The following is a 25,969-nucleotide window of genomic DNA, read 5'->3' on the forward strand; positions in this document are numbered from 1 at the left end:
TCCATTAGATATTTTCAGCCGCTCTTCAAGCACAGGCTGGTGTAGTTTTAGCAACCCGGAAGTGGAGAGTGGCTAACTGTCCCATTTTGCTTTCAAAGTGCTCCATTCGGTCAATTGTCAGAGCCCATTCATCCTGTGCTTCAGCAAGTGGCCTTGAGGGGACAAAGCCACATGCCCTGGAAAGGGAGGGGAGCTGGCTCTGTGGCATGTTTGTGATTTCCTGAGCTACTATCTTTGGACGTGTGCCACACAGCTCAAGGGTGTCTCTGTGCCCACTAAGCACGTTCCACCCCTGCTCTTGTTGTACTGAGAGAGTGAGACCCCAGGGTGGGGGTTTGCCCTCAGGGCACAAACTGCTGGGAGAGGAGACAGCCCCGTGGCAGCTCACAGAAGAGGAAAGCACCAGGGGACTCCAACAGCCAAAGTGCTGGGTCATCATAGAGGGAGGGAGCAGAGAGCACACGTGGAGAATGGGACTAGGGAGGGGCATCTGATGTGGCAGAGAAAGACAGAGACCACTGCAGGGATATGAGGACAGGCTCCTACGCTGGGGCTGCCCTGACTCCCGGGGGCTTCACTCTTTCTCTCTGGGTCTGTTTTCCTGTCTACAAATGGGGTGCACGACAGAGTCCCTTTGGCTTCCCCTCTGTCGTTCAGCTCAAACACCAGACACATTGGGGTGGTTCCCAGGTCTCCAGGGTGGTAGGAGCTGAGGGTGATGAACAAGAACAGAGGAGGAACAGTTGGGAGGGGAGGGGGCTGCAGGAAGTCTCTCTGGTATCCTTACAGCTCATCCTGGGAGAGGAGACTCGGGCTGTGTTCTGGAGCTGGCTGGCTGGGGAGCATGGGCGGGGAAGAGGGTGCTGGGAGGGGAGCCACGGCAAATGTGGCTGCCAGGGGTGCTCAGAGGCCCATTGCCCAACCTGGTGCTAAGCTGCCAGTGAGAAGGCTTGATACCCAGGGCTCTTTAGGTGGTGACAGGGCATGTGCTTGGGAGAATCTGGGTGTTTTTGCTTTTCTAAGTTGTCCCCCCAAAAGGGGGTGGTCGAGAGGTAGTCTTTACTGAGCAACTTCTCTGTACCAGGCCCTCAAATTGTCCCATTACTTACAGGAGTGACGTCATTTCACCTTCATATTTTACAGGAAGGACCTGAGGTTCAGAGATATTAGGCATCTTGCTGGAGGTCACACAGCTGAGAAGCAGGATAAGGTGGATTTGAGCCTGATCTGTGTGGGTCTCAAGCCCTAGCTCTTTTCACATCATCAGTGGCATTTCCTCTGAATTCTCCAGAGCCCTGAGTTCCTCTAAGATCCCTTGGGGTCACCGCAGCAGGTGGACACTGAGGGTGCCAGGAAGGCTGGCAGCGAGAGCAGCTCCCGTCCTCTGCCAGCTTCTGGGGCGTGTGATCCATGTTTAGAAAAGTCTATGTTTGGTTTAGTGCTCTGCTGTCACCATCTTGAAATTTTGTCATTTTTTAAGAAGGGGTCCTGCATATTTTCTCTGCACTGGGCCACAAGTTACATAGTCCATCCCGCTGATGGGGTTTTCACATAAGGTGTCACTTGAGAAAGGCTGCTCGAGTCTCACCGGTGGTGGCAGCCCCTGCCCTCTCCCTAGTCCCCTCAGCTCTGCTGGACTTGTGGGCGAGGCCTTGGAGGGGCAGGAACTCCGTGGCCGGAGCTTACCCTGTGGTTCCTCTGTCAGTGAGGCCATCGTGTGTTTGCACCAGATCTTTACCAAGGCCTGAAGACCTGCGTCTCCAGCTGGCCCTCTGGGATCTGGGTGAGCAGGCAGCCCTGGCAGAGGTCCCCAGCCCCACCTGCACCAAAATCCACCTGAGAAGTCCCTCTCCAGGGCCCACTCCTCCAGGCTGGCAGCACTTCCATCCTCCCGGGGTGTAAAACACACCTTAAAACACACAGAATCCCTCAGAGGGAGCAGAAGAGGAAAGACAAGTTGGCAAAAGCTGTTTTTCTAGGAGGAAGTGATATATTTTTAGTTCCTTATCTACTTTTCCCTTTTAAAAATTATATATATGAACCCATTTGAGAAAATTTGACAATCTAGAGAATCAGAAAATGTTCAAAGCTATATCAACCATAGTTCTCCTTCCCAAAGATAACCACTGTAAACACTTTGTTGTGTTTTCTTCAAATTTTTTTCTATGCACAGACCTTGGGATGTTCCCCCCGCTTTATTTACATAATATCACATATATGAATGTTGAATTTGAATCTTGATGTGTTTGTTTTTTTACTTAATATTATAGCACAAGTGTTTTCTCATGCTGAAAGTATGCTTTTTGATGGCTGTATGATCCTCCAGTACCTGTGAGCATGCCATCATCCATGCAGCCATCTCCCATCATTGGCTCTTAAAGTTGTTGCAAATTTTTGTTACTAGAAACACTCATCTCTGCAACTGAAATGTTCATATGAGAGAGCGTCTCCTTGGGACAGGTTTCCAAAAGTAGAATGACTGAAACAAAAGGTAGAAGCACGGTCAAGGCTCCCACTCCTTCCACCCTGCATCACTGCTCTCTGAGCTGACTGCACCGCCCTGACGGCCCCGAGGGCTGCACAGTAGGACCACCTGCATCGCGCCTCTCCCACACTGAGTGTGACATTTTGTTGTTCACTTCCCTAAGTCAGAGAGCCCCGCTTTTCCCCCAAGGTCACAATGGGAAGCGGCCCTAGAAAGACGAGGTCTGCACTTCCTGTAGTTGCGTGGGTGAAGGTGCCGTCCCGTGGGTAGTGGAATGCCCTGTGTAAGCTCCCACTTAGAGTTTATTGCAAAGGAGGCATGTTTTTCTTTAATGGAGTTTATAAGCAGAGGTTTCAGTGGACCCATCCCTGCCAATCAAGTACTGAAGGGCAGGTTTGGGGAGATTGGCTGGGCTTTCGGGAGCTGGAAGGCAGGGTATTGTGTTTCCAAGAGGTTGGGACAGAGCAGGCCAGCAGCAGACCCAAGTTGCTGAGCCTGGGGAGGTGTGGAAGGACAGGGACAAATGGATAAAGGGACAGACAGCTGAAGGGACGTGACTCGGGAGGGCATGTCTTGTGGAGGGAAGCCCTGGAATGGGGGACTCAGGAGACCTGGTTCCAGGCCAGCTACTGACTCACCTTATGACCTCGGATGGGTCACTTCTGTCACTGGTGGGGCACTCTGGGAGGGAGGCCTCTTGGGGGAGCCAGGGCTGAGGGGGATGTGGAGCTGCAATTCAGTGACCACAGAGGCCTCAGCTGAACCCCCAAAACTCCGGAGCTGGGTAGCCCTTCAGACCCTTCAGGCGGCGAGGCACACCACAGCACCCACAACAGCCCTCTCCGACCTTCCAATACACAGGTGTCAGACAAGATGGGGCCCCATCTCTATAAAGATCTGTGACTCTGATGGTGTCCTGATGCCTGGGGCCAACTATCTGGCCCTGGATAGGGCAGTGGTGCCAGAGTCATCCTCAAAGGCAAGGGTGTCTCTGGGTGGGAGCTCTGAACTAGGTCTTGACCTCTGTGGGTGGGGTTGGGTGACCAAGGGCTTGTGGAGCCACTCCTCGTGCAGACCCATTAGACATCCTGCTGCCCATGGTCAATTTCTATCAGGAGTTGGTCTCCAGCTACCAGTACAGCCTGCAGATCTTGGCCCACTGCAAGCAGAACAGCGACGTGACTTTGACAAGCTGCTGAAGCACTATGAGGCCAAACTGACTGCAAGGAGAGAGTTCTGGAGATCTTCCTCACTGACCCCATGTTCCAGCTGGCACCTAGCCCTGTCCTTGAGGGCACATGCCTTGGGAGCCTTCTGGGGGTCCATGGCAGTGAGGGCCCCAGCTGGGAGCAAGCCACAGCTGGGGGCACCATGGAGCCATGGCCGGGAGAGCCCAGACCCTAACAGGCCCCAGCTCTGGGCTGCCTGGAGAATGGGGTTAGAGCCAGCCCTTGACCCAGCGGACCGCAGGGCTGTCCAGCTCCACAGAGCATGCAGTGTGGGAAGGTGAGGGGGAGCTCCTGGTACTGAGCCCACCTCCAGGCCCTTTCTCCTGCTGGCTTAGAGCATCAAGATCTGGGCTCTTGCCCCAAACAAGACCCTGGAAGATCCTCCACATTAGAGTCTGAGATCAGAAGTGCTGTGGGTGTCCGTCCTCATCCCTGCTCATGGGAGTGCTGGTTGCTGAGAGAACCATTCTCCGTCCACTTGGCCGTCCTCTCTACATTACTGTTTTCTCTCTGACTTACTTCATCACTGTCTCTCTCCTTGCCTCTGTCCCTGTCCCCCTGCCTCTCCCTGCCGCAGATTCCCAGGCACATTCTGACACTGCACGAGCTCCTGGCCCACTTTTCACGAGCACATAGAGCCAACAGACTGGACGATGCCAGGGCTAAACTGGGGGAGCTGTCTGGGTGAGCCCGGCTCCGGGGTGCCCCCATCAGTGGAAAGGCCAGGGCTAAGGATGCTCCCCAGCAGGAGTTTCCTGAGCCCCAGATGCTAAAATATCATGTTCAGGTTAGGATCCCAAGGGGTGGGTGTTGGGGCACCCCCAGCTTGTCCCACCTGGAAGCAGGGTCTCCGGAGCAATCTGAGGAGTTCACAGCTCAAGCTCAGGGGGCAGTTGGTGGGATGGTGTGGGTGGTGTGCTGTCCCTGGCACAGATGGGGTTCGAGGAAGGGCCCTGGGCACTCACGTGGGCCCATCTGCCAGAACAGGGATCCGCCCAGGGACTCGCAGGCACTCTGCCAACTTCCCCTGTTCTCCAGTGTCAGTGTGTCACAACCTGTGGTATAGGAGCCCCAGAGGGGGTCCTGGCTGATGGGCCTTCATGTGCCCAAGGGTGCAGTCACAGCAGGCAGTGTCATGGATGGACAAACGCCTGACTTTTCCAGTGTCAGAGGCCCCAGCCCTCTGGTCAAGGCCCCTCCGCTGCCCCTCATTCAGTCTCCAAAGCCCAGGGGGATCCTTCCTCTGCCAGGGCAGAAGCAGAGGGACCAGGGAGGAGGCGCCTACAACAGCCCAGGCAGCAGTTGACGGTGGCCTGCACCAGGTGGTGGCAGTGGAGGTGAGGATGAGGTTCAGATTCGAGGTGTGTTTTGAAGATGGAACCAACAGGAGTTTCTGATGCATTAGATGTGGGGAGAGAGAAGATGGGAGGCAAGAGTGATTCGACAGTTTTTGGCTGAGCAAGCAGAAGGTTGGAGTTGCTGCTAACCAAGATGGAAAAACTGGCAGGATGGGCAGGTGTGGAGGGGAAATCTTTCTTGCTTCACTGGATCTTGACTGGGGGCATGTTGAGCTTGAGATGGACAACAGTGGTGGAGGGGACAAGATGGAGGAGGGCGTTTGAGTCTGAAGTGTAAGGGAGTGAGCCATTCAGGAGCCATCAGCTCAGAGATGGTATTTAAAGTCACAAGACTGGTGAGATCACCAAGGGAGTAGGTTTAGGCAGGAACGAGGTGCGTACCAAGAGCTGAGCCCTGGGGTCTGCACCTTATGGAGGCTAAGATATGATGAGCAGCCTTGTACTCAACGATGGGCTGCCAGAATCTGCAAAGGAGGGTCGGTCTGCAGCATGTAGGGTCCAGTACCCAGCCCTGCCAACCACTCAGTGCCCTAAATGGCTTCCCGAGTCCAGCAAAAGGCAGCCAGTAGGGCCACGTCTCCCAGCTGGGCAGAGGGAGGACCAGGCTGGACTAGGGCAGGGCACAGGCCGCGGAGTGGGGGTTCATTCAGGGAGCAGATGTAATCAGAGTGTGTTTGTAGACTAACAAAAACCATTGTGGGGTGGAGACCCCAGTCCTCTCATGACCCAAGGAGCCAAATCCTGCACACTTCCCCAAGGAGAAGACTTGGGACTCCAACGAGGCTCCTCATCCCTGTGGCATGCCCTGTACCGGTGCGGGCCATAGCAAGGAAGGCACATGAGTGCCAAGGCATTTATCCTAAGATCCCGATCCCCTTTCCCGAAGCCTACTCATCTGATCACCTGATCACCTGCATCTGGCCTGAACACAGCCCTAGTGGCACAGAAGAGGGTTTTCCTATAGCCCTGACAGCAGCCCTTTCATCCTCCTCTCTCCCTCCCTTGGGGGACTGAGGAAAGCTCCCAGCCCTGCAGGAAGCCATCAGATAACAAACCCTCCCTGGCTGTGCTCAGAAACACTCCTCCCCTGGGGCTGACTCTCTCCTACCTCTGGCCTTTGTCCCGCTTTTTCTCCTGAACCTCATCTCTTGGGCTCACTGTAACCCAGGTTGTCAATTCCAGCTGCCCCGGCAGACTGCGGCCCTGGGAACTCCTCCCCAGCTGCGTGGACGGTGTGGCTCTCAGCACAAAACCCAGCCGGGGCTGGCAGGAGTCCTGAGCAGCTGCAGCTGGCACATGTCTAACAGTGAAACTAGTGTTGCTACTGTGGGATCGCCCCCTTGTTTGTAGCAAATACAGCCCTCCTCAGCAAAATCTCCACCATCGTCAAAAGAAATGGTTCTGCTTACCTTTGTTAACTTCCAAAAATGAATCCCTATCCAGGGAACTAGCATATCCTTGAATGGTGCCTCCCTGTGCCCCGACCCTTCCAGAAGAGGGCTAGGGACTGGGCTGCTGAGAAGAGCATTGCTGGGAGGGAGGGACTGAGGATTCTAAGGAAGAGACTCCGTCTCCATGCCACAGTCTGATAGCCAGAAAACAACGGGTAATAATAGTTGGATAATAACACCTTTGCAACCAGTGATACTAGCAACAGTGATCACGGCCCTTTACTCAAGCACCTGCCGTGTGTGCTGGGCCTGATGTCAGCACGTGAAATGCATTCTTTTCCATCCTCACTCCGACATTCTACAGGTGAGCACACTGAGGATCAGAGGGGCCCAGTAATTGGCTCATCGCTGAGTTCGTTAATCACCGATCCAGCTCGACCAGTGTCATCTCTCTTTGCTGGGAGGGTTAAATTGGACAGTGTCTACTAGAGAACTTTGGAAGCCATGCATATTAAGCAGCCCTCTTGGTGATCTGGTCGTGGTTGTAGAATTTGAGGCATCAGCAGACAAATAAGACATTTGTGCTTTTCTTGGACTAAGTGGGGTACTTTCTCCAGATGCTCATCCCCACAAAATTACTCTCTTCCTAAGACTCCTGAAAACCCACCAAGGCTCTTAGCAAAGTTGGCAACTCACAGGCCTCTTTTCCCACCAATGCTATTTTTTTGTGTGTGAGGAAGATCAGCCCTGAGCTAACATCCACGCTAATCCTTTTTTTTTTTTTGGCTGAGGAAGACCGGCTCTGAGCTAATATCTATTGCCAATCCTCCTCCTTTTTTTCCCCAAAGCCCCAGTAGATAGTTGTGTGTCATAGTTGCACATCCTTCTAGTTGCTGTATGTGGGACGTGGCCTCAGCATGGCCGGAGAAGCAGCGTGTCGGTGCGCGCCCGGGATCCGAACCCGGGCCGCCAGTAACGGAGCGTGCACACTTAACCGCTAAGCCACGGGGCCGGCCCCACCACCAATGCTATTTTTAAAAAGCAGTTAAATGGCGCCACCTCCTGGAGGAGGGGTGTTGCGGCAGTCATAACAGGACAAATAGGAGAGTTGTCCTTATTCTCACATTAAGGGACAAGTTGTGTCTTGCTCCCACCAAACATGCTGGAGCCTACGGGAGTCAGACTTTCATTGAGCCAGCTGGATTGCCAGGTGCTCCAAAACTAAGCCATTCCAGGACCTGAACATTAAGGAAGCAGCTATATAACATGCATTGGGGGAGGGGTGGAGACAGTAAATGCAAAGGCCCTGAGGAAGGATGGGTGGGTGGAGTTCTATGGATGGAGATAAGGCCAGTAGTGGTGTGGGGGGCAGAGTAATGAAGAAAGGTTGTTTCCTATACTCCTGTCCTCCCAGTTTTGCCGTCTCAGTTCCACGTGGTTCAAACTTTTAAATCAGACCTGCTTTCTAGCTGTTAATCTCCATTTCCATTTCCAACACCTGTCTCCTTGGGCTATCAAAAGGATGATGTGATACCATGCCCATAGAGTGCCCGGCAGAGCGGGCATTCAATATGCATGCTCTCTCCCCCTTTGTGACCACAGGCTCCACCTGAGAATCCTGGGTGCCAGGCCTTCTTCCTAGGTCTGGCCAGAGGCCCGGCATTCCTTTCTCCCTGAGAGACGGGGGCAGCCTGTCTCTGACATTTTCTGTCCCGACAGGATAATGTACAATGAAGTAAACAAGACAAAGAGCATCCAGGAAAACATAGCCATGGAGGGCATGATGGTCGAAGGCTGTGAGACCCTCCTGGACACCAGCCAGACTTTTGTGAGATGGGGCATGGCACCCTGCCTCCCCCAAATCTCAAGGTAGACCCCAGCAGTGGTGGCACTTGGGGACACCACCAGTTCGTTTGGCTACTATGTGCCAAAACCTGCCAGCATGATTGTGGAGTATTCCAGGGCTGCTGGAGGAATGTGACAGCTGTATGTAGATGTCGGTATCTGCACACATGGATGCAGATATTACTGGTTTTCACAGTTCCCTTCTCTCCAGATGTACACATGATTCTTCCCAGATGCCCTTGATGTGTCTGTGGATGTCATAGTAAACACTGACATGTCCTTTTGGGGAGAGAGGAGTGGAGGAGAAGGACAGATACTGATTGGCCTGGTGAATCACAAGCATGTTCAGCATCCGAGGGGAAGTCATGTGGGTCAGTCCCTCTGTCCCTTGCTCATCATCCTTAGCCCCTTGTGGGAGGCCGTGATCACAGCGGTTCTCACGGGTAGGAGGTTGCCTTCACCCTCAGCCTCCACTCTCCTTGGGAGCGGTGTTTGAGAGGCACAGCCCTGTGAGGGGGCAGCTAGAGGCTGTGACTGAGGGGACTGACTTCCAACTCAGAGACGTTAGTGCCGCAAGGAGTTTGAGGGTCACCTCTTCAGATTCCACTTGCTGTGGGACCCTCAGCTTCTGCTTGCATGCCCCCGAGGTGACCTCCACCTCAGATGGGCCTCCTGAGTTCCTTCTATCCAGCCCTGGGACTCTCTGAGCAGAGGAAAGGCTCGCCAGCACTTCCTGCGGCCTGTGCAGCTGCCTTTGGCCCCTGCTGCCCTTACCAAGGATATCATCGACTTGGAGTTTTGTCCCGAGCCCCTCTGTGTGGCCCCCTGTAACTTTTCCCTAAGCCGAAGCTGTGATCTGCTGGGCCCAGAGCCAGCCTCCCTGTGTCCTGGCTTCCCCTGAGCTGCAATGGGCCACAGCTGGAAAAGGCCCAAAGAATGACCTCTCCTGGGGTGGGCAGTGTCACCACAGTCCAGGAATCTGCTCCATTGCCCTGAGCCTAAGAATTTCCTTCCCACCTGAGGGGCTGGGGTACACGTGAAGACCAGAGAATGGGGCCCAGCAAGGTTCCAGGCAGTGACAGATGTGGGCAGGAGGCAGAGTGGTGGCCCAGAGCAGGCCTAGGGAGATGGAGCGTCAGGGAGGGCTTCCTGAGGAGGCATCACTGGAGTCGAGTCTTGAAAGGTAAGTAGGCATGCACAGGGTGGATGGCATGAAGGAAGGCCCTTCCAGGCCAAAGAGCATCACTCAGGAGCCACAGGTAACTTGCCCTGGAACTAGAGTGGGAGCAGAGAGGGGAGGCGATGGTAAGGAAGGAGAAGTGCTGGAGCAGCCTGCTGGCGGGCCTTGAAGGCCTGAGTCCTGAGGACAGTGAGGAGCTGGCGGAGTAAGTGGGGAAAGGAGGCCTGGAGCACGTCTTAGGGGAGCTGGGATGGCAAATGGGTTCATCACTGCCCCCTGCTCTGCCCGGGAGTGGCTTCCGTGTGCAACTTGTTGAGGACTGGGGGCTCTCTGGGCTCTGCAGCCAAGCATGTCGTGACTGATTGGTGATGTCTGCTGTGGCTGTGTGTGGCAGCAGGTGTCCTGTGTCTCTTGCTCATCCCTCTGGGCCAGAGCCAGCTCCACACTTGTCCAGCCTCCTGCCTTCCCCAGACTCAGCCCTAAAGAGGTACAGCCTTTTAGATACAGGATACAACCTTCCTTAGAGAGGGAGTACAAACAATACGCTAGTTGGCCTAAATTCAGCCACCAATTAAGAAAGCCTTCAGGTGCAACAATATACTTATCTTAATTTCAATCTCAGAAACTAACTCCTAATCTAATACTGCATTAATCTATTAATTCATAGAAGTAGTACTGTTACTATGAGGAACAAGAATTATTTCTTCTTGCATAATCTTAGAACAGATAGATAATCACCGAAAGTTAACAATAAAATAAATTCAACCCAATAATTATTTATTACATTAACTGTTAACCCAACACAGGTAGGCATTCAAGGAAAGATTTAAAAAAGTAAAAGAAACTCGGCAAACACAGCCCCCACCTGTTTACCAAAAGCATCTCCTCTGGCATTTCTGGTGTTACAGGCACTGCTTGCCCAGTGACACGGTGTAAAGGCCACAGTGACTGGACCCTGCAAAGGCAGCATCATCATTTGTTGTCTAAATGAGGACTTGTATGAACGGCCACTCGAGGGTTTTACTCTCTCTTACTTTTAATCAGTGAAATTGACCTTTCCCTGAAGAGGCGGGAATGACAAAGTAAGACGAGAAGACCCTATGGAGCTCCAATTAATTTAAAAAAATCAAAGGTAAGCCAAATCAAGGGATAACAAAACTTAAAGGGACTAACAATTTTGGTTGGGGTGACCTCAGAGAAGAAAATAACCTCTGAGTGATTAAAATCTAGACCAGCTAGTCAAAATATTTTATCACTTATTGATCCAAAATATTGATCAACAGAACAAGTTACCCTCGGGAAAACAGCACAGTCCTATTTTACTGTCCATATCCACTATAGGGTGTATGACCGCGATGTTGGATCAGGAGATCCCAGTGGTGTAGCCGCCATTAATCGCTCATTTGTTAAACGATTCAAGCCCTACATGATCTGAGTTCAGACCAGAGTAATCCAGTCAGTTTCTAGCTATTCCATATTTCTCCCAGTACGAAAGGGCAAGAGAAACAAGGCATACTTTACAAAAGCACATTCAAACTAATAGGTGATATAATCTTAATCTAATATATATATGTATATAGACCTGCCTATAAACAGGGTTTGTTAGGGTGGCTGATTAATTGCATAAAAAGTAAACCTTTATACCCAGAGGTTCAATTTTTCTCCCTAACAGCATGTTCATAATCAATCATCTTTTGTTAATTGTCACCAATCTACCTTCCATAGAATTCCTTACACTAATAGGATGAAAAGTATTAGGTTATATATGACTATGTAAAGGACCACACATCATTGGCCCCATGATCTGTGGAGACACCAGTATTTATATCAGTGTCACAAGGCCATCAGCTGGAGTTCACATTGGAAAACGTACCCGGGAAGACACCCTACGGAGGACCCATTAGCACACAACTGAACAAGTAATGTGGACTTTTGTCGATGATCATTTGAAAACGTAACTGGGAAGACACCCTACAAAGGATCCACTAGCACACAACTGAACAAGTCATGTGGACTTTTGTCAATTACCTAGTATTTAAAACGGGAGGATAGGGCTGGCCCCGTGGCTGAGTGGTAAGTGCGAGAGCTACGCTGCTGGCGGCCCGGATTCGGATCCTAGGCGCACACCGACACACCGCTTCTCCGGCCATGCTGAGGCCAAGTCCCACATACAGCAACTAGAAGGATGTGCAGCTATGACATACAACTATCTACTGGGGCTTTGGGGGAAAAAATAAATAAATAAAAATTATAACAAAAAAATAAAATGGTAGGATAAAGATGCAGGATTCTAATGGGTTCATGGAAATGCTGAATGCACAATTCAGAAACAAGGAATAATCGACAAGGTAAATCAACTCCAATAGATTTATAATTGCTTACTTGTACACAGTAAGAGTTTTTGCTGAACAATTAAGTATTCATGTATTTGTCTTGATGAAAACATGAAACTTTATGTTGAATAAAAATGGACCATTTTCCTGTATTAGTACATTACTACTCATCATTTAGTCATTTCTATAGTTAATGGAGTTATAAACATAATTACAAAGGCATGCATCCATCAGAAAACAACTATGAGTGAATCTGGAAATTGTAGGGCCAAAAATAATGTTTTCAATATTATGTATTAGAACATGTATATACATAACAAGGATGAGAGAAAACTCTGATTAAAGGAGATTAAAATGTAATCTAATCTTAAAAGAATAAAAAGAGTGTCAGTCCTGGGAGACTGGGGATAGGCAGTAAAATTTCACAGAATTCTGAGACTGGAAATGGGCCATTCCCTACCTTCATTTTTTTATTGTCGTTGCCAAGGGAATTTTTCCACCAAGAACAGAGAGATGGAGGGGAAAGAGGACATGGAAGGATATTGCAGACATGGGAAGGGTTCCATTTTCAGGACACCTTAGAGCAGTCAGGTGTCCATATTCTAGGTCATGTAACCACAAAGAATTTCCCCTGGGAGATGACTTCTGTAGCTCTTCCCTCCAAATTTCCACTCATTCCTCCTGGTGAGATCATCCTAAATGAGAACAGGCTGGGAGAAACACAGAGCTGCCTGGAAAAAAGCCTATCTTGTAAATTGACCCTGCCCTGGAGCTGACTGGGCAGAGGGCAGGAGCTGCACGATGGATACCGACTCCTCTTCAGTCCAGGGACTTTCCTTTATTGCCCTTTGGGGAATACACTGACTGTAACACTGAGGTTCACTGAAGGCCAATAAGATCTAGTGTGAGACTAAGTTGTCAATAAAGCACTTGACGCAACATGTTTTCATGTGTATCAATATGTGCATAACTAGGGAGAAGGGCCTTAACATCTTTATGATCCTTAAGGGAAATTTGACTCACATCAATTTAGGAATGATTGACAATAACGTGTCATGTAGAAGAAGGATCGTCAATCTAAATGAACTTATTCACACAGTCAGTGTCCTAGTCAGTATGGGATGCTGTAACAAAAATATCATAGACTGGGCACTTTATTTATTTATATTTTTCTGAGGAAGATTCACCATGAGCTAACATCCTTGCCAGTCTTCCTCTATTTTGTATATGGGTCATGCCCACAGCATGGCTGCTGATGAGTGGTATAGGTCTGTGTCCAGGAACCGAACTCAGGCCACCGAAGAGGAGCTCATTGAACTTAAACATTAGGCCATGGGGCAGACCCCTAGACTGGGCATCTTTGGCTTTTGTGTGTGTGTGTGTGTGTGTGTGTTTGTGTGTGTGTGTGTGAGGAAGATCAGCCCTGAGCTAACATCTGATGCCAATCCTCCTCTTTTTTGCTGAGGAAGATTGGCCCTGAGCTAACGTATTTGCCCATCTTCCTCTACTTTTTATATGGGACGCTGCCACATCATGGTTTGAGAAGTGCATCAGTGCATGCCCGGGATCTGAACCTATGAACCCTGGGGCCACGAAGCAGAGCACCCACACTTAGCCACTGCACCACCGGGCCATCCCTAGACTGGGCACTCTTAACAAGAGAAGTGCATTCCTCACAGTTCTGAAGACTGGGATGTTCAAGATCTAGGTTCAAGCTGAGTGGCTTTTGGTGATAGCTCTCTTCCTGTTTTGCAGAAGGACAGCTTCTTGCTCTACCCTCATCTGGCAGAGAGAGCTCTGGCCCTCCATCTCCTTGTAAGGGCACTAATCCCATCATGGGGGCATCACACTCATGGCCTCATCTAAGCTAATTAACTCCCAAAGGCCCCACTTCCAAATACCATCACGTCGGGGATTAGGATTTTAACTTATGAAATTGGATTACATAGACATTCAGTCCATAGCATTCATGAAACCAACAATTAACAAATATTTATAGAAGTCATACAGCCCAAACTGAAGAATGTTCTGGAGATCATGTGGCAAATGATACAATGTCTTTCCCTTCATAGAGTCTCCTAGTGGAGGCAGTAAAAATTAACAGTCAAAGAAAACTTGTGCTATTTAAAAGCTAACATAGATCAATTCTGACAGACTGTACTTACAATTGTCTTTTGGTAAGACAGGTCTGATTATCAGAGTCCAGATTAAGCAAATTCCCCCGGGTGAGGGCATGTCTGGCAATCTCACCCAAAAAGGCTCTTTCCTTTTTGAAATTTTATTTCATCTAGTCCTGTTTGCTTCCACATCCCTTTGGTGTTTTCAAACATACAGTATTTATTAAATCAATGTTTAACTGTTGCTCTGCCTTTACCACATCTGACTGGAAGCAGAAGTTACTGAACTTGGCTGGAACCAAATTTCAGTTCATTTTTCCTCCTCTTTCTGCTCAGACTCTCTTCTCTCACCATTGAAATAGCAAATGCCTTAGGGGAGAAGCCGCATGGAGCTGGTGCTCACAATCTTGTGTTTCCTTTGTCTCAGAGATTGTAGACCCCCAAGTCCTGTCTGCACAGGATGTTCTACAACCCTCCAAACAGCTGTTGTGTGCTTTGTCCAGCTCTTATAGCTGCCCAAGAAAAGCTACTCAATAAAAGTGGAACCTGGGGCCGGCCCCGTGGCTTAGCGGTTAAGTGCATGCGCTCCACTGCTGGCAGCCCGGGTTCGGATCCCGGGCGCGCACCACTTCTCTGGCTATGCTGAGGCCAAGTCCCACATACAGCAACTGGAAGGATGTGCAGCTATGACATACAACTATCTACTGGGGCTTTGGGGGGAAAAAATAAATAAATAAAATCTTTAAAAAAAAAAAAGTGGAACCTGCAGTAATTTTATCCTGAAATGTTTTAAATATTTTAAACCAATGAATATTTGTCATTTTTCAAGGAATATTTCTATAATTTTATAAGAAACATTTAAATAGGAATTTTAACAGCAATAATGGCTGTTCTTTGGCCAGAATTCCATGTCATTAATTGTTTGGAATTATATCTAAGCTTTGATGCACTCTCTTCAGTGCCTTTTAAAATATCACTGTTCCTTACATTTAAATATCTTGTGATGGGTTTGTATCAGTCACCTTTTTTGTACCATTTCAGATCCTTTTGGGTCCTCATACCCTTGAGTCATATGTCATTTAGCAACCAGCTTTGTAGGTATCATATTTGCTTTATGCAAGTGCCTCCTGACAGCTCCCCACATTCTTTCCCTGTGCCCTCTGCCTCTCCCTCTCGCCCTGGGGTGTCCATGTTGATGCTGAGGTGTGAAAAACCTCTTGATCAAGCCCACTCGTGCACAACCACGTTCCTTGTTGTGTGGATGTGTGTGTGTTCAGCAATTCTGTATGGTCACAGGGTGCATGGCTATTATGGCATCTATGTGAAAGTGTGTTTTGTTGATGTGTGTGTGTTTAGAGAGTTCAAGTCACTGTGGTCTCTGAGACAGTGAGTGGTCTGTATGTGTCTGTGTTTGTGTGTGTCTTCTGAGTATCAGTGTGCATTATCGTGTAGTTTACAGTCTGAATGCTGCTGGTCATTTGCAAATAGTGTGTATGTGGGTGTGGGTGTGTGTTGTCAGCATTTCCACATGTTCAGAGGATGTCTGTCATTGTGGGAATGTGTGGAATAAGTACGTTGTTAGAGATCAGTGTGGGCACCAACATTGTTTGCCTGTTACTAGTTCAACACTCAACACCCCTGAAGAAACATTGAGTCCAGACATTCACAGGCTCCATCAGGCCCACAGAGATCCTACTCAGCTGTTTTCTTCCCATCACAAACATATGAACAGGTAGCCAAGGACCACTTGATATTTGAGGAATTTCTCTAGCATGAAAGATGGAGCAAAAAACACATACACTGAAGTGAGGGACTAAAGGAGCAGCAAGGAAATCCAGAGATCATAGTGAAACTTCAACTGCATATCTAGTAACATCTTCAAAACAATTAGAGATGGGCCAGTCCCATGGCCTAGTGGTTAAGTTCAGAGAACTCCACTTCAGTGGTCCAGGTGCAGTTCCTGGGCGTGGACCTACACCACTCATCAGTGGCCAGGCTGTGGTGGCAACCCACATACAAAATAGAGGAAGGCTGGCACAGATGTTAGCTCAGGGTGAATCCTCCTCAGCAAAGAAAATAAAAAAGAGAAAACAACCAGTAAGTGTATATATATGTATTGATGTTACTGCACAATATTGGGGTTCTCTTGCCCAATGCACATTAAAAAAGCCAATTATTCTGGCATCAGCTTTTGGGAAATGAAGTGTAGCTTTATTTTGTGAGATTGATCTGCAAGGAGACAGGGGGCATGTGTCTGTCTCAGATCTGTCTCCCTGATCCAGGGCTTGGGGCACAATTTATGGGATGAAGGGCAGGGTGGTCTGACATGTGGAGGTACATGATTGGAAGTAAGGAGAAGTGAGGGAATTGATGATCTGCACAAGCAAAGTCAAGCTTCATGGCTCTTCATCGGATGTGTGTTCACAAATTGGCAGTGTTACCATGATCGGAGAATGGAGTTTTTAGCTCCTTGATGTCAAAAACGTCACATATAAAGCATTTGTGAACTCCCAGTTGATGAATTGGTGGTCCCAACTGGTCTGAACTGGACGAGGGGTCTCAGTTCCTGAAAGAAAACTCTTAAATACTCTGTTGATAAGATGGGGTCAGTTTAACTGGTCCTGGAGGGCCCAAGGTTGTGTTTGTATATGCGTATGTATGCATATGCATGAGATTATCTGTATGTGTGTTAAATGTACAGTATACACAAAGCCAGGCTCTAGTTAAAGTGGTCAGGACAGATTTTAATCAGGCATATACCACTGTAATAGGGAAGAAGGAACAGGATGAACTGAATTCAATTTGATTTGTACAGAGGTGACTGGGCATTTGAAAGGGAGAATGAGGAAGCAGGCAGAGGAGTGAGCAGGGGCTCAGTAGAGTCAGGGAGGGAAAAGTTACAGAGTGTTGGTCAGTGCAATGTGATCTGGCCAGTTGTGTCTGCTAGTTGGAAATGATCAAAGTTTCACTTCTCTCCTCTCACAGAGTCTGGGAGACAGACACCCTGTCCTCCAATGGCTCTCAGGACCTTGAGAAATGCACTCCTGAGTTATAGGAGACACACATACAACTCAAAAGGACAGAGGAAAGATTCACAGTTGTAAGCACTTTTGGGTAAATGCTCTAAGAAAGGAATGTCAGGGTCCAATGATCGAGTGTTGGCCAGAACAGTCAATTCTTATGGCTGCCTTGAGCTTTCTCAGGCAGGCACTTTAAGGGGGCAGTGGTCATCCTAAGGATGTGGATTTGAGCTGTTAGAAACTATGTCAGTTTTTAAGTCTTATAAATTGTGTGTGGGGAGGTGAAATCCTTTGTGCTGAGAGGCTGTAGTTATTATAGGCCAAGATCGAGGCCTAGACAAGAATAGGGCTCAAAGGAGCCTGGCTTGAGTTTGGTCAAGTACAGGAAACTATATATATAAATAATATATGTATATTTTTTGAATAATACAAATCAGTATATTGAATAATATAATATATTGAATTAAATATATATTTAATGAATATATAATGAATGTGTATGTTTATATATTTTTGAATTAAATAATATAAATATATATATGATTTAAAGGAATATTGACACATAATAACAGAAATTTACAGAATTCCTAAAAGACTTCTACTCTAGGTTCAGGAAGCTGAATACATCTCAAGAACAATTAAAAAAAAAATCTAGAGCCAGATCCATCCAGGGAAAGCAAAGAACACTAAATAAAAAAGAAGATACTCAAAGCCCCACAGAGGAACAGAACACTTACGGAGACTTACATTTAGACCTATGATACATTTCTTAACAGTGGAAGACAAGAGAGAGTTGGATTAAATATTCAAGGTACAGAGAGAAAATAACTTTCAGTGTATATCCAATCAAACCATATCTCAAGGACTAGGGTGACTTAAAGATATTTTTATGGGAACACTTACTAAGAGTATTACCACCAACAAATGCTCATTAAGGAACTTCTAAAGAATGTACTTTAAGGGGGTCAGCCACCTGGTGTAGTGGTTTAAGTTCAGCACACTCCGCTTCCAAGGTCTGGGTTTGTGGGTTTGGATCCCAGGTGTGGACCTACACCACTCATCAGCCATGCCATAGTGGCGACCCAGATACAAAATAAAGGAAGATTGGCAAAGATGTTAGCCCAGGGCTAATCTTCCTCAAGGAAAAAACTTAAAAATTATAAAAGAATGTACTTTAAGGAGAAAGAAATTGATAGAAGAAGAAATGCTAAGAGGTAAAAATGGATCGTGAGGATAAAAATGGTTACACATCTGAATAAATCATTGAAAGCATGGCTTAATGAAACAATAATAATATTGACAATGTATAACTGATGGAGTTAAAAACTAATGACAAGGGAACTTCTGTTTTAGAGGAGACTAGGACAGGAAAGCACTCTTGCTGCAAAACTGGACAAAGCCAAATAAATCATAAATATATTTTCAGAGCATCAGAGAACTTCAGAATCAACCAACTAAAATTCCAAAAAGAAGAAAAAGTCTTTTATGTGGGCAAGGATTTTTATCTTTCTTTCCCCTGCAGGCGTTTTCTGATTCTGGGTGCCTGCTGAGGATCTGGTTTGCTCAGTCAGAGCCTCGGCTAGGGAAAAGAGAAACTAGCCAAACTTGTAGTGATTCTGCAGGACTGGTGTGGCAGAGGAAACCCGAGGGCTTTCAGACACACAACTGCTCTTATCACAGCACCTGTACTAAGTTTTGGTGCCACACAGGAATCTGGGGAGCTAGGCCAAAAGCTTCCACAAAACAAAGTGAAACCTCCAGAAGTGGTGGAAGTGGCCTAAGTCAAACATACTGCTAGTCTGACCTTCAGGGAATTTGCCATATTGTGAAGCGATGTAAGGTAGGAGGCTGCAGAGCTGTGCTGAGATGTCTGAAGGATGTAGCTGAATTTTCTGTGGGCTCCCAAACCTGAAGAGAGAGAGATCTACCAGACTTAGAACCAGACCCCTGTGCGGGGGAGGGGAGCACAGCAAACAGGAACCGGGGAAAGCGGAAGGGCTGGGTTTACTAAAAGTGAGACCCAGCCCCAACTCTGATCAACGTCTGATTGGACTCAGGTGATCCAACCTCACTCTGTTTCTCAACGAAGGACAATAAGGTCATGTGGAGCCTCTCGAGTTACGTTACACAGACGTTACAAAGACACTGGTGAGAGGATGGAGAAGGCAAGCCACAGACTGGGAGAAGACCTTTGCAAATCACATATCTGACAGGACTATAAAGAACTCTCAAAACTCGGCAATAAGAAAATCCAAGTTTAAAATGGGCACAGATTTGGACACTTCACCAAAGAAGATACACAGATGGCAAATAAGCACATGAAAAGATGCTCAATGTCATTAATCGTGAGAAAAATGCACATAAAAACCACATTGAGATACTGCTACGTACCTATTGGAATGACTAGAATTAAAGAGGATGAACATACCAAGTGTTAATTTAGGGTGGAAAGTAACTGGAACACTCCTACATTGCTGGTGGGAAGACAAAGTGGTTCAGCCTCTTTGGAAAACAGTTTTATTTATTTTTTGTGAGGAAGATCAACCCTGAGCTAACATCCATGCCAATCCTCCTCTTTTTTTCCCCAAAGCCCCAGTATATAGTTGTATGTCATAGTTGCACATCTTTATATTTGCTGTATGTGGGATGCGGCCTCAGCATGGGCAGAGAAGCGGTGCATCAGTGCATGCCCGGGATCCGAACCTGGGCCGCCAGTATTGGAGCGGACGCACTTAACCACTAAGCAATGGGGCCGGCCCCTGGACAACAGTTTTAAAGTGGAGTTTGTTATGCTGCTGTAACAAATCAACACAAATTTCATGGCTTAAAACAACTCAGATTTATTGTTTTACAGTTCTGTAGGGTAGCAGTCTGACACGGGTCTCCTTGGACTAAAATCAAGGTGTTGGCAGAGCTAGGTTCTTTTGGGGGGACTGTAAATGTTAATCAATTTCCTAGCCTTTTCAAGCTTCTAGAGACCACCACGTTCCTTAGCCTATGGCCCCCCTCCTCCACCCTCAAGACCAAGAACTCTGCACCTCTCTTGCCCTGCCTCCCTTGTTGCATCTTTTTTCTACTCGCCTGCTTCTCTTTCCCTTTTAAGGGCCTTGGTGATGCACTGGGCCCACCTGGATAATCCAGGATAATCTCCCTATTTTGAAGTCAGTTGATTAGCAACCTTAATTCCATCTGCAAACTTAATTCACCTTTGCCAAGTAAACTAATGTATTCCCAGGTTCCAGGGATTAGGACATCTTTCTGGGCCATGACTTTGCTACCACAAACAGATTTTAAAATAAAGTTAAACATACACATACCATGTGACCCAGCAATTCCACTTCTATGTGCTTACCCAAGAGGAGAAGACTAATGCTCACACAAAAACTTGTTTGCAAAGATTTATAGCAGCTTTATTCATAGTCAAAAAAGACAAAACTGAAAATAACTCAAATGTCCTACAACTGCTGGATGGATAAACTGTGGTACATTCACACGATACTACATTCAGCAATAAAACAGAAGGAACTGCTGATACAGACAACAACATGGATGAACACTAAAATGAATGTATTGTGCTACATGAAAGAATCCAGACTCAAAAGACCACATACTGTAGGATTCCATTTATATGATATTCTAGAAAAGACAAACCATAGGGAAAGACAACAGATCATTAGTTGCCAGGGGTTAAGGGTGGGGGAAGAGTTTACAAAAGAGCAGCTCAAGGGAGTTCTGGGTGTTGGACCTGTTCTGTGTCTTGATTTTGGTAGTGGCACAGCTCTATGCTTTTGTCAAAACAGTTGTACAAAGAGGAAAACAAATACATCATTTCTCACTCATCAGATTGGCAAAACTTTAAAAATCTGACAATCCCGATCTGACAATTCCCAGGGCAAGGATGACTCAGACACTGTTGGCGGGAATGGAAATTGTTAAAACTTCAGAGGATGATTTGGCTGCAGCTCGTCAAGTTGCAGATTCACATCAGCCCCTTGTCCAGCAATCCACTCACAGGCAGGTTTCCATTCTAGGGAATCCACGTGTGCTCGAGGAGACACACACAAGTATAGTCATTAAACATGGTATGGGAATGAGTTAATTGTGGTTAGTAGTTATTTAAAAAAGAAGGGAAATATGCATATGGGAAAGAATCAATCCTGCTGGCTACAAATGTGATCTGGGAAGGTAACTCATTGGTTTTTCTACTTAATAGTACGTAGCACAGACAGCACTGTACTAGGAATCTGGAGACAAGCATCTGAGCATATAGTTCCAACTCTGCCACTAAGTAGCAGTCAGACTATGGGCAACTTAACTTGAGAAACCTCACTTTCCATTTCCTGGAAAATGAAGAGGTTAGGCTCGACAACCACTAAAATTATTTCCAACTCCACAATTCTATGATTCAATAAGTCAACAATCAAAAATTATAGTCCAAAGTACCTATGTTCAGAAACTGTTTTTCCCAGATACCCTGAAACTGGAAACTATCAGGGAAATAGGATATCTTAAAATATTGATACATAAAATGGCCCAAATTTCTTGGTACGTCTATGACAAGCTGTTTAATCAAGATCGTAACTCAGAAAGAACATATAAACAGCGAAACCTACCATATTGACTTGGGTCACCCTCAGGAAAAACATATGTCCTCTCCCATTTTAACATTCCAAAACAAATTCACCATACTAATGAGTCCATCTTGTCAAGTTCAGGTCTGTCTAGCCAAAAGTCATTCATGTATATGGTAAGATTTACTTGATTTTTTAACAAAGATAAAAAGATAAATGGCTTTTTGTATTTTTGCCTGTTTCATCTATAAAGATCTTACATTACAATTTAATAGCTTCAGCCTGCTACAATAATTTAAAGAGCCTTTTGAAACTTGTAATATGCCATGTCCAACAGGATCTAGTAAAAAAATCAGTAGTTCACAATCCAAAAATGCTTATTTAGATTCATTACCAACAATACTTACACTTCAATGACACCTATAACCAACATGTCATTTGTTCCTACTGCAGAATTTAATAGGTTGTTAAATTCTGGTATCATCCAAAACTATAATTAGGCTGCTATCAATAAAATGTATTTTATTAATCAGAGATATTAAAACTAATGATTAAACTATTAAACTAAATGATTAACTAAATATTAAAACTAATGGCAACTAACGATCTGTTGTCTTTCCCTATGGTTTATCTTTTCTAGAATATCATATAAATGAAATCCTACCGTATTTGGCCTTTTAACCTTTCACCCTCTCAGCCAAATCAAAATTTGAAAATTCTTGTTCTATGAGCTTTCCAAATCTAAATTCTTACAATTCTAAATGAGTATGGAGACAAAACACACACTACATACTACTTCTAAAAACCTCCTCCTTATCCGATTTTAAATTTAGCACCCACTGCCAAGAAAAACCTTTCCACTGAAAACAAAATTCCGTACACATTATGTCAATCATCAATTGATCAGTCATCAGTCTATGTTAACATATGGTGAATTATTATTAGGAAGCTACATAATTTTCACCAAAGACTGTTTAAAGCTCCTTTCATTAAATGCAGTTTACAACAATTCACAGGCTTCAAAGTTCACCTTGCAAATATAGAGTCAATTATCAGAAACCATTAATGGGATTAGGCTTTTCTATAAAAGTGGTCCCAAGGAAGTAGGAACGTTTATTTGTTTAAAGAACGCAATGAGGAGCCCAATAGCCTGAGCTGAGTCAGGCAGAGGATCGCAGACCACAGTCCATCTTCTGAAGGAAAGTGTTCACCCCGGGGATGTAGAGACCTGGCCTAGACGGGGCCCCCAGGGGCACGAACTCAAGGGCGCGAGCAGAGGGCTGGCGACTCCCTGCCGCCCCCTGCACCTCCGCTGGGTGGGCAGGAGGCCCCGCGGGGGTGGGGCCCCTCCAAGGCAGAGGGGCCCGCCGGCCAGGCGGCGTTCCTCTGCTCCTCCAAGGGACAGAGTTGGGCTCCCCCGCCTGGGGCAGCCCGCCAGCAGCCCCGGCCCCCGGCCCCATCCGCCGACCCCCCCCACCGCGCTCCCGCCATCTGCGGTGGAGATCTCCACACCCAGCCCGCCGCCCACCGCCTACCTCAGCGCCGCCTCCTGCCCAGCGCTCCTCCACACTGCAGAAAGGAGAGCTCCCCAGCGCTGAAAATCCTGGAGGAAGGATCCAGAAACCGCCCATCCCCCCACACAAACCTCCGAGGAGGCCACCTCCGCACCAGGGACCCCGCCTCCAGTGCACGTTCCCCGGGGCTCTCCAGCTCGCCACCCCCTCTGCCGCTCTGAGAGCCAGTCCTGCGCATGCGCGGCCTCCAAGGATACAATGGGAACCTCTGGGGGGCACCGGGAGGGGGGTGGGGTGTGGGGTCCAAGGTGTCCCTGAGAGGGAGAGCGGAAGCGGGCTGGCTCTCTGCAGTCCTTGACTCTGCTCTACCTGGATGACCATCAGCTCCTGGAGAAAATCTGCCTTCCCTTGAGGCGGCTCCTCCTGTCCTGAGAAGCACGTTACATGATCTAACATTTGTTTAAAAAAGAAGAATGACATCCTTAACACCTGATGTGTCGTGTCCCCAGAAGAATTCTCTGCTTCCCCAGAAGACTAGACAGCGAGCAACTGGGACTGAGTTCTGACCTAGGAAGGAAGGACACTGAGGGCACAGCTGTCTCCCCTCTGCTGGCTCCTTCCCGTGATCTGTGGCCATGATGGGGACACAGCTTTGGGGACTCGTGCAGGTGACAACGCTCACATGTTTGCCCACCATATTACATTTCTTATGATTGAGTGGTTAAAACGGGAGGCTAGCTGTCTGCTTTTCCGACAATTTCACTTGCAGAAATGTCTTTGGACAAAGAAGTTTGTTTTCTTAATTTCTGATTTTAGTAATCAATAACAATAGTTAAAATACTTATTTTCTTAATCTCATTGGCATGCTAAAACAAACAAGTCACTTGGTTTTCACCAAATTGGCCACATTTTCATTAAAACTTTGGAAGTATTGCTGTTTGAGGTAAAGAAAGCATTTGGGAAGAACAATTACCCTTGGATAATATCTTCCCAGATAAATGTACAAACACATAGTTATGAGCCGTTTTGAGGGGCCTGGGAAATCCAGTTTGAGTTCTACAATGGATCATCTGAAGTAAGGTTAAATTAGTAATTTCTGAGGAGTTTGCAAGTAAATATTCACGTCGCCTTCATCAAATAGGTCTGGTGATTTAAATGAAGGTTGAGCTTAATGATAAAAGTTTTAAAGAGGCTGAGAAATGTTAAGTAAATGCACTTAAAACAAAAAGGTGCAAATCAAAGTAAAGCCTGTCATTATCCTCTTTAAAACAGAGTCACAGTAGCAGTATTGTCAAGGTATGAGAAGGAATAGAAATGCTTTATAAAGTCAATTCTTCACTTCTAAAGGACCTAACGTGACATTCTAGAAGTCTCCATAGTCTTTCACTCATCTAGATAAAATTGCTCAATTTATATTTTAAAGACTAATGAATCTGAGGGCAAAATATTCAAGGTCAGTGTTCAATTGTTTTTCATTGTTGCAAAGTACATGGGTATAAAATGTGTCTGAAATCCATGGTCTTGGAGAAGAAAAATATATAGAACTTATTTATCACTCTCGCAGCATGTCCTGACTTAATCCTACAAATATCCCAAGAATAAAGCCTCAGTGAATTCCATTCTGTTCTTAAATATGACATCTTTCATTTCTAATGAATATTCTCAAATTAGGCTCTAGCTAGTAATTATGTTCCTGATGCAAATAGGAAGTAAAAAAGAATCCATGCTTGATTAACTTGGGCTCAAGAGGACTACTTAGAACCAAAATTTGTTTTTTGCTTTGTTTTTCTTTATCGATTTCTTTCTTTCTGCTCAGCGGAGTCAGCAGATAAATGACACAGAAAGCTGAGAGACTGGAGGGCAGGGTCTTGAAGAATGTAGGATTTCCTAAACTTCCAGATCTTTTTTATCTTTAAAATTCTGTGATTTTTGCTATTTATATAGGGGTTCATTTTTTTCATTATTTCTAATAGTGATCATAATAGTGAGACTAACAAAACTTAGCACCTGTGGAACATTTTTCGTCGTAAAAATTTACGTCATTCTGACAACTGTTAATATTTTAAAAAGCCACTAAGAGCTAATCTGATGCTCAGAGGATTTTTAGGGTGGTGAGATTGTTCTGTACATAATGGTGGCTACGTGTCACTATATGTGTGTCAAAACCCATGGAACTGTACAACATAAAGAGTGACCCTTAATTTAGGGACTGTAGTTCATAATGTGAGAGATCAAGATTTGGCCACCCTGAAATCTATCTCTTTACCTTGGTTGTTTTCTCTGAGGACATTTGACCTCCCCCACTAACTGCCTAAAGAATTTGACGTAGTAACTCCTTCCTGGAACAGATCTTCTATCTGATGGCTGTAATATATTGTAAAATAGATGTTACAATAGAAAAGGCACCAACAAGCCCATCTTATCAGAAGTTCTGTCTCCAGCCACACTCTTTGGATGGCCCTGCAAGGAGTTGCCAGACAGACATTTACATTTATAAGGGAAATCTCCATTTGTAAAGGTATCTCCCTCTCTGTATTTGGGAAGAGGGGGGATGAACTCATTCCTAGAAACTTATCAATGTGAAAAGTGAGGCCTTAAATCTGCATAACAGCCTTACTCTTGTTTACTGTGCTTTAGTGGTAATCTCCTGTAACTGACTCCCCCCACCCCCAACATCCTCCTTTGTCATTAGCTCAACATGGTATGTAAAACGAGAATTTCTGCTATTGTGTTGAGAAACGCAGTGTCCCTGCTTTCTCCCATGTATACATGTTATTAAACTTGGTATTATTTTCTCCTGCTAACCTGTCTTGTTGATTATTTGGGCAGCCATAAAATCCTTAAGGAAAAGGGCATAGGGGGATTCTCCCTCTCTCCCCACACCTGCAATACCTACACATTTGGGTGAATTCCTCTCTTCCGAGAT

General features: G+C 46.4%; 1 protein-coding gene across 41 annotated transcripts in view; it reads right to left on the reverse strand.

Annotated features, from left to right (window-relative positions):
• Positions 1-25,917, reverse strand: part of LOC101404327 (ral guanine nucleotide dissociation stimulator-like) — a 94,079-nt gene extending 68,162 nt beyond the window's left edge. For 23 of the 41 annotated variants that reach the window (XM_087428358.1, XM_087428354.1, XM_087428355.1 and 20 more), the window contains exon 1: positions 23,175-25,917. In XM_087428358.1, coding sequence (XP_087284484.1) covers positions 23,175-23,523 — 349 coding nt within the window. In that variant the 5' untranslated portion in view covers positions 23,524-25,917. Of the gene's footprint in view, positions 1-1,686; positions 14,547-23,064 lie in introns of those variants that run through there. The other 18 variants (XM_087428380.1, XM_087428367.1, XM_087428372.1 and 15 more) reach the window with 6 other exon arrangements.
• Between the last annotated feature and the right edge of the window lie 52 nt (positions 25,918-25,969).

This window comes from Ceratotherium simum, unplaced genomic scaffold, assembly GCF_057802395.1.
Source record: "Ceratotherium simum simum isolate JZ-2026a unplaced genomic scaffold, ASM5780239v1 HiC_scaffold_44, whole genome shotgun sequence".
Lineage (NCBI taxonomy): Eukaryota > Metazoa > Chordata > Mammalia > Perissodactyla > Rhinocerotidae > Ceratotherium > Ceratotherium simum.